This window comes from Centruroides sculpturatus, unplaced genomic scaffold (genome assembly GCF_000671375.1).
Source record: "Centruroides sculpturatus isolate CEXI.00-Female unplaced genomic scaffold, Cexi_2.0 scaffold211, whole genome shotgun sequence".
In the NCBI taxonomy this organism is placed as follows: domain Eukaryota; kingdom Metazoa; phylum Arthropoda; class Arachnida; order Scorpiones; family Buthidae; genus Centruroides; species Centruroides sculpturatus.
The window spans coordinates 278,348-297,073 of NW_019384472.1; the positions used below are offsets into that span (position 1 = coordinate 278,348).

Here is an 18,726-nt window from a genome sequence, read left to right on the forward strand (position 1 = left end):
ACGGATGATAGTGAGGAGAAGGTAGTAGAGATGGAAAATAATAATTCTGTGACTCGATTAAGTAATAATCGGAACTCAATACATTTGTCTTCTCAGGTATTGAATAGTTGTGATTTAGCTGAAAATGTGCACATTACCTTCTGGAATATTCAAGGTATGGTTAATAAAATTAAAGACTGATCTATTCAGCAGTACTTATTGTCAAATGATGTTGCGGGTATCTCCGAGATGTGGTCGGTTGACACTGGTTTTTTGGAGAACGTGGGTCTTCAGGATGTGTTTTGGATATCTCATAGTGCGGCACTCAGGGAGCACAGAGTAGGTAGACCAGCAGGAGGTCTTTTGTTGTTAATTAAGAGATCATTAGGTATTATGAGGTATGTTCAAGAGAAACCTTGGTATATTACTGCCTTAGTTGAACTCAGCCCTAAATTTCATAAACTGTAGAGAACTAGATTCTTAGGAATTGTAGTGGTATATATTAATCCATCTGTAAATTTTAGTATAAATATTGATGAAGAATGGTGTACAAGAAAGGAGACAGGGCCAGTCCAGCAAATTATCGCCCGATAGCTTTACTTTCGACATTTCGCAAACTATTTACTGCTATGTTAGCGAAAAGATTTATTGAATGGATCAAAGATGAGAATTTGATTAATCCAACCCAATATGCTTTTAAATCAGATGGAGGTACTCAGTTAACCTTGTTTGTCTTGTTGGCCACTGTTCAGCTGCAATTAAACAAAAAAAGACAAAGTTTATGCTCTGTTTGTTGATCTCAAAAAGGCATACGACTCTGTGAATGTTCGATCCTTACAAAATAAGATGTTACAACATAAAGCTGATAAATATTTGGTTAAATTGCTAGGTCTTTTGTTTGGCCACTATGAGATAATCTGTATATTTAATGGAGATCAGGGTTGTCCTCATTCGATAGAACGAGGTTTGCTACAGGGAGACCCTTGGTCACCTTATTTATTTAATTTTTATACTTATGATATTAATGATATTTTTGATAATGAAGATGATGGATTCCTGATTGGTAATACAGTGATTCATTCTATCTCGTACGCTGACGATATTGTTGTTATAGCACCGACGGCGGTTGCCCTGAGAAGGAAGATACGTTTATTAACTATGTACTTTTCTCAATTGGATTTGAATATTAATCCTAAGAAATCTCACATAATGATATTTAGGAATGGAACAAGGTTGCCTAAGAAACATATGTCATTTTTTATTAACAATACGGCAATTAGCATAGTCAATGAAACAGTTTCTAGGAGTGTTTTTTTCACCATTACTTTCCTTTGAGAGCCAAATTAAAAATATGATGACTAAATCAAATGGGTTAATCCAAGGTGTTGCGAAGTTGTTTGCTAAGACTGGCTTGGGTTATATACAAACGCAGTTTAAGTTGTTTCAGTCCTTGGTTTTTAACTCAATAAGCTATGCTTCTCCTATATGGTGCCTCTCCAATGTTCAAAAATTAGACACTATCCAAAGTAAATTTATACGCAGATTGTTTTGGTTAGATTATACTAAGATTGGAGATTAGTAGATTTAGTCTTATGGCGCTCTTCGTTAAAAGATGTATAAAGTTGTTAATTAAGATTAGAGATGGTGGTGAATTTACATTTAACCTCCTAAACCAACTATACAAAAATTCCATTAACAAATTTTCTAACAGGAACTGGATTTCAAATCTGTCTAAAATAATTAATGGTTATGATAGTTCGATCAAACCATTTATATTTTCGCCAGAACTTGGAGAAGAAAGTTATCAGCAACTAATACGGAATGTACTAGAAATTTCTCTATCGCGAGATATAGAGGATACTCGCTTATGAATTTGATTGAATTGTTATAATTCACTATTATTATATCCAAGTAATAATAGTTATATATTTTTGAGCGCATCATTTTGTGTGAAGAGACTTTTTATACAACTTCGACTTAATCCTAGTACACTGGTGATAGACAACAAAGTGTATATATACGAGAATAATCTATGCCCAAGATGTCATATGCCATTTTCTAAATTTCACCTGATTTGTGAATGTGAGAAGAGCCTAGAGTTGAGACAGAGATATGATCTTGTAGACTTTAGTGGATGTGAATTGGTGGAGGCAATGTATGGGATGTTTCATCATGCATCCCAAAAAAATGTTTTCAATTTATATAATTATGTTAAGAAGTTTTTCGATATTTAAACGTTTTTGTACCTGTACTAAGTATAAAGACAAGGAGTAGAACTCCCATTGTAACAGGCAATTGCCTTCTATTAATAAAATTTGACTTTATTTATATTATCAGTTTCTAATAAAATAATGACCATGATAAAATTATTTAAGCAATAAACGATGATATTAAACTTCTGAATAAAGTTAAATTTAGTTTTTAATTTTTATTTGTAGTCAGAAAAATTATAATTATAGTCTTAAAGATATGAAAGATAAAGTAGCATATAATGCTTTACCCCAAAAAGAATGTTTTTTCTAACAAAATTTATAAACTTACTTTGTACCGCTTTTCTTGTAAGTAATGATCACCAGCTAAAATACAGAGAGATTGCAAAGTTTTTCCTAATCCCATATCATCACATAGGATTCCATGCAACTTATATTTATTCAAGAAGGCAAGCCAATTCACTCCATCCTAAGTAATATTTAAATTTAGAAATTTAAATTTTATAATAAAAATGTAAATAATTTATTTATAAATATATATCATTCATACAAATAAAATATGCAGCTATATCCAACATTTCTATTATCATCAATATATTATTATGTTAAGACATATTACCAATAAACATTTTATTAATTATATTCTGTTAAATGATATCCTTCAATACAATTTATTACAGTGAATAATTCAAGTTCCTCATTCTTAAGTTTATGTGTACAGTGCACTGGATAAAACATATTTTAATAAAAATTCAAGTATGTATATTTGCATAAAAATTTTATAAATATTTAAAAGTTGCAATAAAATTAAATGACATCAATACAAAAGTGAAAAAATTTTAGTTCTTTAATGCTTATAGAAATACCAGCAAGCTACTTTTTTCACTTATATTGTGTTTCAATTGCTGAATTTCAATTATGGCATTTATACTAGTAATACTTTATTAGTTTCTCTATTTTTGTTTTAATTAACATTAATTTAAAGTACATAGATTTATTTTAAAAAGTCCTTTATGAAAAATATTAAATTTTTTCCAGAAACAATCAACATTTATACTTATTACATATTTTAGTTTTAACTTTCAAATTTTATTATTTTTAATTATGAATAGTTTTGAACAATCTTTTATAGAGATTGTTCAAAACTATTGTGCAACTTCTATAAATATATATGCAACTGAATTTTTCATCAGAAAACAGTGGATTTACAAAAATTACAGTTCATAAATGAATACAATTAAAGTATTTGTAGTGATCATATTTAATATTTGTGTTTATAAGTATTGTATAATATTATAAGCAAAATAATATAAAAATTTTATGAAACTTATATTAGCATTCTTTGATTTAGAACAAAGTAGTATCAAACTGCTAATATTTTTATTTATTTATTAAATATAATGCTTATTACCATGCATCATATTATATATCAAATTAAAATAATTAAAAAAAAAAGTGTTCATAATTTGATTTATAATTCATAATTCAAGCTTACTCTAATAACAATATACTGACATAAATATAAAATCAATAACTAACCTGTTGATATGATCTTAATTCTGCATTTATTTGCACAGGAACTTTAAAATTTTCAAGTTTTTTTGAATCCATTAATTGTTCCAAAAAACGTCGTTCTTCTGCTTTTCTCTGTATTAATTCAGGACTAAGATCTGGTGGATCTTTCATTCCTCCCTGAAATAGAAATTACAGACATTATATTTTAACTGTTAATTTGTAAAAAAATACAGAAATGACAAATATACGAATTATGCTGTCTATATTTAATAACAAAAAAAGTAATAATTTTTTGTAATGTAATTAAACAAAAATTTTAATTTAATTTAAATATAGAAAAAACAAAATATCAGAAAAAGTTATATATATACTATAAAAACTAATGTATTTTTATTATATTAAAATTATTTAAAATAATGTTTAAAATTCTTACTTCAAGTGGCATCAATCTAATAAGTGAAGCAAAACAATGTGTTGCCATTAATCTAACACTTTCATTTTGGTCACTCATGCGTCCAAGCATGGGGACAACAAGCAGAACTATGTACGGAACAATGTCTAAATTCATTTTATTAATAATACCTTAAAGTGGTTAAGGTTATAATTCAATACATAAACCAGTTAATTTTAAACATTAAGCTATATTAAAAATTATATTACTTAAATTAAAAGTTAAGGAATTTGTCAAATTCAGTCTGATATTTATATATTTGAAATTTTAAATGAATCTTTTAATAGTCTAATAACCTTTAATATAACTTTTTATTTATTTATAACCTTTAACAGAATTTATAAGGCTAAGTACAAATAAGAATAATACTTATTCATACATACTTCATTACAATAGAAAAATTGTATTATTATATTAATTTCTTAAAATAATAATAATAATGTTATAATTAATGTTCTATTTCTTATTAAGTTCTTTAATAAGTTCAATAAGTTAATTTTTAAAAAGTTAACAAAATATATATAACATTAAATTTTTCTATTATTATTAAAAATTCAATAAATTATAAGGATACAATATAAAGTTTCTACTGCCCCTTGTCTTGATATATCATTATCTGTTGCCCCAAGTTTTCCTAGAATTTTATTAAAAACTATTTGCAATGTTGCTAAAGTAATCACTTTACTTAACATTCCTAGACATCTTGCTACCATATGTCTAACAGCACTATAAGGGATATCTAAACAGCAGCATAAATGTGGTAATATTGATTCCAGCTAAAAACAAAAAAGGTGTTGAATATTAAATATAAAAAATAATAGCAAGTTAGTGTTATATTTTAATTATATATAAATTGTTATTATTAAAAATAACTAAGGCCAGAACATCTAAGCATAAAAAACTCATAAATAGTTTTTTATAACTATTTATATATGATTTTTTTATGCTTAGATGTCCTAACTATATCAATAACATATTTATATTTTAATTAATAGAGAGTATCTAATTTTATTAAGAATGTAAAACAAAAAACTCTAAATTCTATATTTTAACAATATTCACACAATCACTACTTATAACAATAATACATATACAGTCATATACAGTAGAGCATCAATTATCCGACCCCCGATCAAGTGTCACATCGGTTAACCGACCATTCTAATCAGCAAATTTCAAATGTCTGCTAGTGATGTGGCACTACAATATTTGGCTATGTCTTGGCTACTTTAATATTATTTTTGTTAAATTTTTGCATGTTTTAGCTGGCAACACTGGCTCGACCATGAAAGGGAGGCCAGTATTTAAACGAGGCTTAATTTTTTAATTATGAGTGGTTGTTTGTTTTGTGAGCAATAAAATAATTTAAAAATAATTTTTAATGATACAGTAGCAATGATTATTATTTAAAAAAAAATTTTGTTAGGCTTAACATGGAGGAAAATTCAACACGAAGTAGATTAATAGCGATATACTAATTACATGGGATATACTAATATACTATACTAATAATGTATTTTTTCATACTTTTTGGTAATCCGTTTTTTCAGTTATCCGACCAACCCCAGTCCCCAACTGAGTCGGATAATCGATGCTCTACTGTATACTTGTAGATGTAGGAGCATATACAGTAAAACTTCGCTTATGCCAATTCAATATAACGCAGTTTGCTTGAAGCCTAAAAAAATCTCAAAATTTATACTGATTTAAATTATTGTGGCATTTCATTGATTCATATATAGTAAGATTATTTGCAAACACAAACCAATCAGCAAAAGGTGGCAAAAAGGTGTACTTTCTTTAAATCTATGTTTGTTTTGTGCAATTTTGGAAAAAATATAACATCATGGATGCCATAAGAAATATTGACTTCGCTTGGCAAGAATTAACTGATAAATGCATGAATGAAGTATGGAAGAAGTTATGGCTGAAGGTATCCAAGAATTCTCAATGAGAAGAGCCTATCGCTGTATCGTTAGGTTGACCGAACTCAACCTAATCGATATAGCAGGACTTGGAAATATAGATGAGCAGGATATTGAGGAGTTACAGCAGGTTTCTGGTGAGAGCCTTACCAACGACGACCTTCAAGAACTGGCAGAACAAGGAATTCATGTAGAATTGGAAAACAGAGATTCTGAAAACGAAGAACACAAAAAATTTCTCTACAAATTTCCTTAGTAAAAGTTTGGTAAGATAACTGAAATTGTTGATCAAATTGTAGCAAATGATCCAGATTTTGAAAGGAGTGCAAAAGCAAAATGAGGCATTTTGGATGTGATCTTCTGCTACCGTCATTTGCTTAAAGAAAGAAAAAAGCTACAAATGAAACTTCCCAGCTTTATTGCAAAAAAACAAGAATTTCAGAAACGTCAGGACTTTCATCATAAAAAATGAACTTTACATTTCTGTGTGCCTGTTTCTGTTATTTAACATATATTATTATACAAATTAATATAAAAATAACTTAAAATTAACGTAAAATTTGTTTATTTTTGGTCATGTGTTCCCCTATCCCTATTTACTCTACGTTAAAATGACCTCGTTTAACACAGTTTTGCTTAGCGCTTTGTTGTATAGAAACGCATCCCCCACATTAAACGGGGTGTTACTGTATTTTATTTTCATATATCATTAGGAATTTTACGTATTGGAAATAAATAAAATACCTCTGGATGAAGTGATTTATGGAAATATGGACCAATTATTTCTAATAGTTGCAAGCTGATGACTAGGTCTTGAGCAAGAGGATCTTTGTCAGTAAATGTAGAACCATCTTAAAATAAAATAATAATAATAATAATAATTTTTGTTAATGTAACAATACTTAATTTTCAAAACAAAATACTTATAATTAAATATAATAATTTAAATTCAAATTATAATTAAATTTCTGACTTTTTTACAAACTATTTTTTAAGTTATATGAAAATTAGATCACATTTCTCAAAAATAAGGCCAGTAAAAACTGAGCAGTTTAATTATAATTTAGTTTTAGTTATTTTAAACGCTAATATAATTTTTAAAAAATTATTATAAATACTGCTTCTAAAAGATTTTAACATTTTAATAATATATTGATAATTTTACCAAAACTTTCAACATCAATAATTTGCTTTAAAGAAGAAAATATTGTTTCCCAGAGGCTTGGCAATTTCTGAGGTAATTCATCAGCAAAGTATGTTGCTGCTTCAGTTATTGCAAATGTTGCACCTCTCCTTTGAAGTTCATTTTGATTTGGTTTCTTTAAAAATAATTAAATTATATTTAATAAAAACTTTATCTAATAACACATTAATTTTTTAAAAATATAAATAAATTTTATTTTACAGTATAAATGAAAATTAACCAATATTTTAATATGTATGATCTTTAATTTACACTGATTGAAAATAAAATAATTTGAAGCCATGAAGAATTACATTGAAAAAAAAATAAATTTATATTATTTAACAGTAATTAGTAATATACTTCAAGATTATTTTCTTATGATTGAATTAATTACTTAATATAGTAAAATATAGAAGATAAAAAATATATATAAAACATTTAAATATTATGTAAAAGAGACATCTTTGAATATTATATACATAACTTTTTAAGCACATGGACATTTTTAAAGAACAGTAGAGCAGTTTACAATAAAAGATTGATGATGTTAGTTTAAAGTGCTCATTTTAATGGTATTTTTCAAAAGGGCCATTTTGTAAATTTTAAAATAATTTTTATGCCTTTGAATATACAGTCAAATATTGTTAATATGTTACCAGTTTATGCAAAGTTTATATTAATACAAAGTATATTTGCAATGGACAAGGAAGGATAGTCATTTCAATGTTAACTAGTTCTGTTAATATTAATATAAAGCACCAATTTTTTTAAGTCTCTTCAACTTGTATTAACAGGGTTTGACTGCATAATATATCAAATACAATTGGACCATGATGTATTAAAATGAATTATAAATTCATTAATATAAAAATTAATGTTAAATACAATGATGTGGAAATAACAAACATATATACTTATAAATATCATATTCAAGAAAGATGAATAAAAAATATATATATATAATGATATGACAAAATATAATAAAATTTACAGTGATTAATTTACACTGATTGAAAATAAAATATTTGAAGCCATGAAGAATGACATTGTAAAAGAGCTAAATTTATTTGCTTCTTTAAACTGAAAAATATTTTGTAAAGCAAAATAAAGATTAAAATTTGAAAAACTTGAAATTGGGATGAAACAATTTCAGGTATATTGTAACTCAAATAAAAATCACAGATTTAATTAAACATGAAAATATTGATATTAATTTATTTTTGTAAATATTAGGTAAAATTATACTGATAAAGGATAAATATAATTTAGTGCTGGATATATACACTGTCAAATGGCATTAAAATCCTTTTTACAATGCAAGTACTTTCAATGATAAAAAATTGTTATTAGGCTAGTGAATATCCCCAATTTGGAACAGAATGCCATAACATACAATATAACATTCTCAATGTTTAAATATTTAAAATTCACAATGGAATTTGAGGTCCATGAGTATGATACAAAACAAACATTTTAAACAAAAGGCACAATGGGACTTTTTATGTCATGAATCCATGATGCATTACAACACAGGATGACTAGGATTGTGTTGTGTTGTGGTTAAAAATTTTAAAAAGTGTGATTAGGGAGCTTGTGTGTGTATATTGCATGAGCACAAAGTGGAAGTGAAGAACGCTTCCCAAATAAATAATGGCTTATGATTGGCACACCTGAAGAGGGTGGTTTGGTTCCACAAAGGGTTGAAATTTAAATCTACAACTTTTTGGTTAGCTTTTTTTTATCTTCTATTTATAATTTATAATATAATTAATCTTTACGTTACAAAATTCTTGCATCATATCATAAAAACAGAAGTCCAGACTGCTTTTTTTCAGATAGTAATCATATTATGTACGGTACCTCAAACGAAAAGATTTGGCTACTTTGCACCCAACTAGCCCATTTTGCTGCACAAAAACTTATTTGATGACTTAACTACATTTTTTGGCTACATAAATTATTTTCTTATTTGTTTTGGCCTAGAATGGCAAGCCTACTCGTGTCACCACACACAAATACAAATAGTCATACAAATAGTTTTAGAGTTAGTTTGTGGCCAAGACAACTTTTTCTTTCAAATATGAACCAAAGAAGCTAAGGTTGGACACCCTTGACTTAAAGGATTGTGAAGACAGTGTTTATTGTACAAAAATCTTTAATGAAAAACTTTAATTTTGTTACTTTTATTCATCTGTTTTGTAATTGTTTTGTTTAAATTAAATTTTTATTTAAATTTAATTTGTAATAAAATAAAATATATATAAATATTATTTTATTTTATCTTATCTTAATTTAAACTGTTGTTCATTTCTATAGCATTTCGATTAATATTCCAAATGAAAGGGCTTAGAAAAGCCAAAAATGTTTTTTCATATAATAAAACATTTGACATGAAAAAAAATGGGTTGCTATTTTTTAAAATACTATTTACTAACTGTTACCCGCAACTTTGCCTGCACAGATTTTGCAAGCAAACCCCATTTATGTTCAGTATTTCAACAATCATAGTAATTGTTATATAACACTTACCACTGAGAATGATGAGAATTGCTGAGAATCAAACAAACTATTTTCAATTTGATCAATTTTCTGGAATGTTTACAATCATTCTATAATCGAACCAATATACAATAACAAATTCGAATTTAAAATGGTTCAAACATTCGGTTAAAAAATTGGAATATATAAAAATATTTATAACAATGTATGAAAAGTTATCAATTAAATACACCTAAGTACGCAATGAAAATTAAACGTAGTTAAAAACAAAAAATTGCATCTAAAATAGTACAGTAGAAATCATTCTTCTGGTTAAGCCTTAATGCTCTCCCTCTCCCCCCTGCAGGGAAATTTCAAAAAATCCCTTCTTAGTTGCGTTTTCATGACGTACCCTAACTGTGTACCAAATTTCACCTCTTTAGGTTCAGTGGTTTGCTCTAGGCAATGATGAATCAATCAATCAATCACTTAGTCAATCAGAACAAGTAATTTTATATATTTAGATTTATATATTGATAAAGATTTAAAAATATCAAATTATTTTTTATTCAATATTGATTTTTTTTCATATTTATAATTATATTTAATAAATAGTTAATTATTTAAAATAATTGAATAATATTAAATATTAATCATATATAGTAAAATTATTCAAAACAATAAAATAATATCACAAAAAGCATGTAATGATTAATGTGTATCATATAATTATAGACTCACATCATCATCTAAATTTAAAGGATCATCATAACTGCAATCAGGATTTGCTGTATTCTTCTTATTTGAAATAGAGTTGGATCTTCTTACTATTAATTTTTCTGCAGACTAAAAATTAAAAAAAAAATCATTTTAAATAACTATATATTTATAAATTACATATAACAACATCCCAAAGCACAATGTATTGATACTAAGCCAAACAATTGCCATAATTAATCAGGCTATTAGAAACTATAACTAATAATTAGAAACTAAGTAATATTTGGTACTAGAGGAAGATGTTAGGCACCATTTCTTATCTAAATTAATAATCATATAATTATATTTATTGTGTGCATCAATCCCAAAAATTTTATCTACATATACAAAATTTCAAAACATACCCAAATAAATTATAAGCCAAAATAATGCCTCATTTTCTAGATTTATATTTCATCAATTTTTTGAAAATTGTTAGTATAATTTGGAACTAGAAGTGAATGAAGTTTCCATTTTATATTAAATTTAATAATTAAAAATGATTTAACTAATTAATAACTTAATATAGAACATCTGGAAGAAAAGAATAACATTTTCAACTTTTCTTGAATTCAATTTTTTGATGCAAGAAATTTATCATGTAGATCCACCTTAGATACTATGCACATGTATATATTATGAAAAGATAGATGTCATTGAATAAATATACAAATTTCACTTTGGCTTTATTTCAAAAAGAAAATTCTGAAGAATTGATGACAATTATTTTTATAAAAAATAATTTTTTTGTAATCAGTTTTATGACTGTAATATGTATTTGAAAAATATCTTTAAAAATATGTTTTAAAAAAGTTGAATAATTAAATACATTTTTCAACAGATCAATTTTTATTTACATTTTCCTGCCAATAGAATTATTAATATATAATTATTAACAAATTTCAAATATTGGTCAGGAATCAGAATTGTCAGGTTCATCCAATCAACAGGCTGTTATATATAGTTCCATGCGAACTACACCATCTCGTAACTGAAAAAGAACTCTTTTATGAACTTCAAACTTTTATTAAGAAGACTAAAGCGCTTGAGACGAACTTTAAAAGAACACATTAGTGTTCTTGTCTCTACACCCTCTATCGATCTACATGGTTNACATTGCAAAAATTGCCACAAACACTGAACACCGTTCACTCAAAAAACAATAATGCAGGAACAAAATGAGATTATCAACAATCTGAAGAAAGCAGCTTACTCGGTAGATTATCATTAACGTAGCATTGTCTACTTCACAACACTAGGACACTCCATTTTTGCCCAATTCAAAAAGTTCAATTATTTTTTGAACAGACCTTGTAATTCATACCTATATTTACTGCTTTAATTACTACACAACATCATGAATGTATGTATGATAATTCACAGCATGTATTGTTTATCACCAGTTTGTTTTGCCAAAGTAATAAAAATATCAAGTGATGAAGTTTGCGCTATATAGCAGAAATCCTTAAGCACCCATAAATTTTTCATCCATACTTGGAGTCAAAGATTATGGTTAAAATTATGCTTTGACACAATATAAATTCCTAAGTTTTCTTAACTTTAAGAAAAAAAACCTTGACATTTCCAGCAAGGAAAATTCTGCAGTTTTCAAGGTCACTTGCCATCCTGGCTTATATTCTCATAATACTTAAATTCGAAGCACTATTTAAGCCTGATATTTAAATTAAAAAACACACTAAAAAAATCTAATATTTGGTTGAAATGTTAATCATCTTTTTATATTTATAAACTAATTTTTAAGGGTTGTAATAGCAAAAGAAAATATAATTCATCTTTCAGCTTCTAGTCTGTTTTCAAATATCAATAAGTAACCAATTCAAACATTGCTTGTTATTCTCCAGGAATTATCATAATTTCTAGAGAATAACTCAGATGCATTTGGGAAATATTGTAATTTCCAAAATATGTCTGGGTAAAATAAAGATGTTGATTAGATAGTATTTTCAGAGTCTGTGGATGTGATCATTCCTAGAGAATAATGATGTTCGAACCTATTACATATTGAAAAAAGAAAATGTTTGAATAGAAAAATTTTAAACTCTCAAATTTCAAGGAATCTAATTCTCTGTTCAACTCAAAATTTATTCAGATCTTACTCTAAGAAGTCTTGTTTTTCTTTTGATTTAACATTTTCAGAACTTTCTTCTTAAGATAAAATTTAAATACAAAAAACTTTAAAACCAAAAGAAAAAACTTCTTAAAGTGAGGCTGAGTATATTTTAACTATTTAAAGATTTTCATTCACTTTTATAACCACTTAAAAGGAGTTTTTTGGATGAATGAACCCCTTTTATGTGGTTACAAAAGTGACTGATTATATCTGTCAAATATTGTTAAATTTAGCTCCATATTAAAGATTTTCATGTTTATCAAATACAAGAAATTAAAGTAATGGCTGAAATTTATAATTATATAAAATCTATTGAAAAGCTAGTATTTTATGTAATTAAACATTTTATGATAAAGTTTTCACCAATTTCACAATTATAAAATTTAACTTAGTGAAAGCTTGTTTATAATAGGATTTTTAAATATAATAATTTTACAAATATTCAAATAATTTATAATTTTTCAATAACCTTTATTATAGTTTGTAAATATGAGGATTGGAATTTTAACAATGGAAACTCTGAAATTACAATCTGTAATCTGTACAAAAAACATACATGTTTCAGATTTTTACTGTTCTTTCAGTGTAGTCACCAGCAGTGGGTAAGACCTGCTGCCAGCAATGTGGAAGTCACAGGATGCCATTGACAGAACCTACTTGATTGCCTGAGGAATATCTGGAATATTTCTGAAGCACCTTCCCAGTGGTTTCTTCATTTTAGGGATCAACTCAAAGTAACAAGGGCTTATGTCTGGAGAATATGGTGGATGGTAAAGAACTTCCCAGCCTCAGTAACTGTACAATGTGGCCACACATTGTGCAACATGCACTTGAGCATTGTCATTCAAGATAATGGGTGGGTTCTGCAGAAAGTGTTTCCACTTTTCTCTCAAAGCTGCCACAAATTGTGTTCCAAAAATGCAGAGAAATACTGCACATTTATGATCTGGCCTGGGGTATGGTGTTCATTTTTCTTCACTTGCATGGGGACAATGTGGACAAGGCTTATGTTTCTCATTTTCATGTCCCTCATTGAAGGTTTTACCCAAGTTGCTATTGTTCTATACAGTAAAGCATATTTCTCCACAAGTTCTCTAAGACTCCTTGGCAACACTGTCATGCAATATAAACTCTGGCAGTTTTTATCTTTATCCTACTTCATTGTTCCAATTTTGAGAACATGATAAGATCAGGTAATAGCAACACGCCTTACCTGGTCTTATCGTATTGTCACTGAACAGGTGCATGGAGATGAATGGTGAAGTCCATTTGCTCTGAGATAAGGTAGATATGTAACCAACATCTAGTGCTATAGAAACCCAATACTGGTTGCATTGTGTTGGGTTTCTATAACACTGTTGCCACTATTAAATTTTCAACCCACATATGTAAAAAATTGGTATATTAATAAATAAATATTAATAGATATTATAAGAACTGGATAATTATTAAAACAACACATAAGATAACCTTCACATCCAGCAATTAATTTATTTTGCACAAATGTTTCTAGCCTTCTTTACTGGTCATCATCAGACATTTTAGAACAATGAAAAATTCCAAGCTAATAGAATCAAATTTAAGAACTTTAGAACAGAAACACAATTCAGATGCTTTCAAGTTCTTTAATTCAATTGCATTAGTTTGGAATTTTATGTTTTTTGTGCTAAAATGCTTCAGAATGGCAGTAAAGATGGCCAAAAAATATTTGTACAGAATTGAGAATGGACTCTAATATATATAATACACAATACCTTTTGCATATTTGTTAATGTTATAATCCCTGAGTATTTAGATGCAAAAGTTGAAACATGTTTTTCTTCTTTGTCTTTCTGAATATCTACTGATGGAGTGAAACTTGAATCAGCACATAAGAACCCTATAAGGTTCTTAATTATTTTAATATTAGGACTTGGATTTCTATTTACACATATATTTAAAAGCATCACTAAATGAGTAGCAGATGCTTTCTGAAAAAAAAATTAAATAAATAAAAATAAATATATGAAATATTTAAAATGTAAAGTTAAAATTATAAAATAATGATTCAACAAAACTCCTTATTAAATTTATATTATATTAAAATTAGTAATGCCGTTTAAAAAATATATATTTCATATAAATTTCATTTTCATATTGTACTGCTTACTATTTTTCTTTTAATTCTATTTATTTCTTATACAAATTTTAAGCAAAACTATTGAATAAAATTCTTTATATCATAAAGATATGAATGGTTTTTGAATGCATAAGCAAGGTAATATTATATCAAAATTTTTAAAACAAATATAATTTGCTTCTGAAGAAGAAAAAACAATGATAATCTGTGTAACTGTGTAAACCTTATCATATTTGTGAAAAATTTCCTTATTAATATATATAGAACCAAATAAATGGCATGCTCATTTATGTTATGTTATTATTTTTCATTACACTGCTCAAAATATGAAAATAAACTAATCAAACCATTAAAGCATCAATTATTTCAGGTTGTATTTTGGCTTGTTAATTAATAAGTGATCCATATAGTTATGTCACTCAGATTAATAGATCTGGAAGCAAAGATCAGACAGAGGTCCAAGTAATTTAACTGGTAAAATCTGCATGATAAACATAAGTTGCAGATTCAAGTTCTGCTCTGGACCAATCTTTTTTCCAAAATATTCTAAAAATTAAATTTAGAACTAAATTTAATAATTAGTATTAGTGCAAGATGATGACATAATTATCTATCTTTAGACAAAATTACTTGATACCATTAATGATTACATAGAAATAGAGCATGAGATAATCTGGCACTTCAATGATTTGATTACTAGTATATTCAAATTTAGTTGTTTATATACAAAAATAAATTAATGTAAAAGAATAATAACTACTTTAATCATCATATCGATGATTTTTGTAGTCATACTAAAAATACTTTGCAAAGAAGAATTTTAAATGAATTTGAATGACAGAAAACCTAAATGATATGTTTGAATGAATGACAATAGAAAAAATATCTATTTAACTGTTCTAATTATTATATATTTAATCAATTTGTCAATGACTAATCTAATTATCCTCTATTTTTATTTTACTAGTTTAATAGTATTTATTTTTAGGATTTTGAAATAAACTGATAATTCTGAATGTTTACTTGTTTTTATTCAATATATTAATTTTTCTAATTAATGTTTTTATTATATGGTTATTGACATATGATACTGATAATTTTAAAAAATATCATTAACTATTTTGATATATCTTATATAATAAAAAATTAAATGTGTAATAGATTCAGAGCTTAAACAAATTGGATGCAAAATGAGACATAAATAAAAGATGTGTTAATGAGTCAAATATCAAAATTTTCTCTTCAAGATTATCTTCATACAAGAGGCTATTGCACATAATTCATAGAATAAGCATAGAAGTGCAGAATATGAAAATTCTGAGAAGTTATCAGACAACATGGAATCAGATCAAAAAATATAATAAATTTGAGTGACAGTTCAAATATTACAATACGAGACAATTTACTGTTTATTCTTATGGATCTCTAATCATAAGTGTAACTCAAGTCATAAGTTCCATATTTAACAGAAATTTATAAAAAGAATCTAATCAATAAATAAATTTTTAAATACAGCCAAATGATTGCCAGATTACATCAGGCTATATTATTGCTACTATTAATAATTAAATACTAAGTACTGAGCATTTAATTATTAATAGTAATAGTAATGTAGCTTGATCTAATCCAACATTCATTTAGCTTTAATAAAACTATTGGGCTTACAGATGTTTATATTTGTATAAATTTTTAAATATTCAACTCTATTCTATATTATATCAAACAAATAAAACAAAAAGAAAAATATTTTATCTACTAAAACCTTTCAACTTGAGATTCTCTAAATTAAATTCAAACTAATTTTACTATGGAATACTTAGCTAAATTTCCACATTGATTCTTGAATAGTTTTAAATTTAAATTTAGGAATCATTGAGATATTGTGAAACAGTCATACATATATTATATATGTACTTAATAAATCCACATATAAAATATGAAATAAATTATAAATGTTATACTTTTTATAGTTTTGTATTTTATAAAAATAAAGGAAATATATTTACTATTGCAAATAGGTGGTAAAAATTAATAATCAGAAAATAAAATTCATACTTAATAATATATCATCTTAAGTAATAAAAACTTTATAATTATTATTGTTTAAAAGTTTTTTTTTTCTTAACATTCTGTCTAAATTTTTGAATTAGCATACTCTCATTTATTAATAATGTCAACAATAATTTATTTATTTTATAGATAGAAGAAATTAATAATATATTATAATATTGGTAATTATTTAAGTTGATTGTAAGCATACGTTATGTAGAATTGTCAAATCAATGATAATTACTATAATTTAGAAAACAAGTTTCTAAATATGTGTTTAAATACTTATAAAATAGTTTAACTTACTTGTAATTGTTCATTTGATTCCCGTTTAATAGAATCCATCAAGGGACGAATAACTGGATTAAGTTTTTCAGGAAGATATTGCATTGTGATTAATGATCCAGCCAAACTAGCTTGTACACTGTAAATTTGGAAAAATAAATAGGTTTAACTTAGTATAAAATTAAATATTGTGTAATCTAAAATAATTTTTTTTTGTAGATAAAGTAAAATTTATACATAATATATATGAATTTTTCTTTATTTATAATCATCATTTAATTCAAGATTTAAACATATATTTATTTGTTTCATGTCTGGTGTAAATAACAAGCATGATATTTTTTTATTTTATTCAATTATGCTTTTAAAAATAACAAACAAACAAAAAATAAAAAAATATAAAAAATTTAAGTCACTGAGTCAATAATCAGTCAAAGTATAGAAGCTAAAATGTTTAACAACATTAAAAATTTTGAGAAATCTATCATTAATTTTTATACACTAAACACTCAGGTACCCTATAATCTGAAATATGTCTGGTAATTCAAAACCCTCTAAAAAGTAGCCTATAATGTGAAATCATTGAATAATAATCTGGCCTCCTTAATATTCTACAGATCATAATTTGTTTGGGAATATGATGCACTAAAGACCTCAAATTGAAATTAAGGTAAAAACAAGAGGTATATTCATGCCTTACTATTTTTCTTTTAATTCTATTTATTTCTTATACAAATTTTAAGCAAAACTATTGAATAAAATTCTTTATATCATAAAGATATGAATGGTTTTTGAATGCATAAGCAAGGTAATATTATATCAAAATTTTTAAAACAAATATAATTTGCTTCTGAAGAAGAAAAAACAATGATAATCTGTGTAACTGTGTAAACCTTATCATATTTGTGAAAAATTTCCTTATTAATATATATAGAACCAAATAAATGGCATGCTCATTTATGTTATGTTATTATTTTTCATTACACTGCTCAAAATATGAAAATAAACTAATCAAACCATTAAAGCATCAATTATTTCAGGTTGTATTTTGGCTTGTTAATTAATAAGTGATCCATATAGTTATGTCACTCAGATTAATAGATCTGGAAGCAAAGATCAGACAGAGGTCCAAGTAATTTAACTGGTAAAATCTGCATGATAAACATAAGTTGCAGATTCAAGTTCTGCTCTGGACCAATCTTTTTTCCAAAATATTCTAAAAATTAAATTTAGAACTAAATTTAATAATTAGTATTAGTGCAAGATGATGACATAATTATCTATCTTTAGACAAAATTACTTGATACCATTAATGATTACATAGAAATAGAGCATGAGATAATCTGGCACTTCAATGATTTGATTACTAGTATATTCAAATTTAGTTGTTTATATACAAAAATAAATTAATGTAAAAGAATAATAACTACTTTAATCATCATATCGATGATTTTTGTAGTCATACTAAAAATACTTTGCAAAGAAGAATTTTAAATGAATTTGAATGACAGAAAACCTAAATGATATGTTTGAATGAATGACAATAGAAAAAATATCTATTTAACTGTTCTAATTATTATATATTTAATCAATTTGTCAATGACTAATCTAATTATCCTCTATTTTTATTTTACTAGTT

At 25.9% G+C, this 18,726-nt stretch overlaps 1 protein-coding gene across 1 annotated transcript in view; it reads right to left on the reverse strand.

Annotated features, from left to right (window-relative positions):
• The window catches only part of LOC111621204 (TATA-binding protein-associated factor 172-like), a gene marked incomplete at its 5' end in the record, with an annotated part of 102,673 nt that overhangs the window by 37,665 nt on the left and 46,282 nt on the right, over window positions 1–18,726 (reverse strand). Inside the window, 10 exons of the mRNA XM_023363283.1 lie at window positions 329–339; window positions 1,644–1,710; window positions 2,517–2,658; window positions 3,729–3,881; window positions 4,138–4,286; window positions 4,730–4,931; window positions 6,825–6,931; window positions 7,246–7,399; window positions 10,486–10,590; window positions 14,389–14,604. Of these exons, the coding sequence (XP_023219051.1) occupies window positions 329–339; window positions 1,644–1,710; window positions 2,517–2,658; window positions 3,729–3,881; window positions 4,138–4,286; window positions 4,730–4,931; window positions 6,825–6,931; window positions 7,246–7,399; window positions 10,486–10,590; window positions 14,389–14,604 (1,306 nt within the window). The remainder of the gene's footprint in view (window positions 1–328; window positions 340–1,643; window positions 1,711–2,516; window positions 2,659–3,728; window positions 3,882–4,137; window positions 4,287–4,729; window positions 4,932–6,824; window positions 6,932–7,245; window positions 7,400–10,485; window positions 10,591–14,388; window positions 14,605–18,726) is intronic.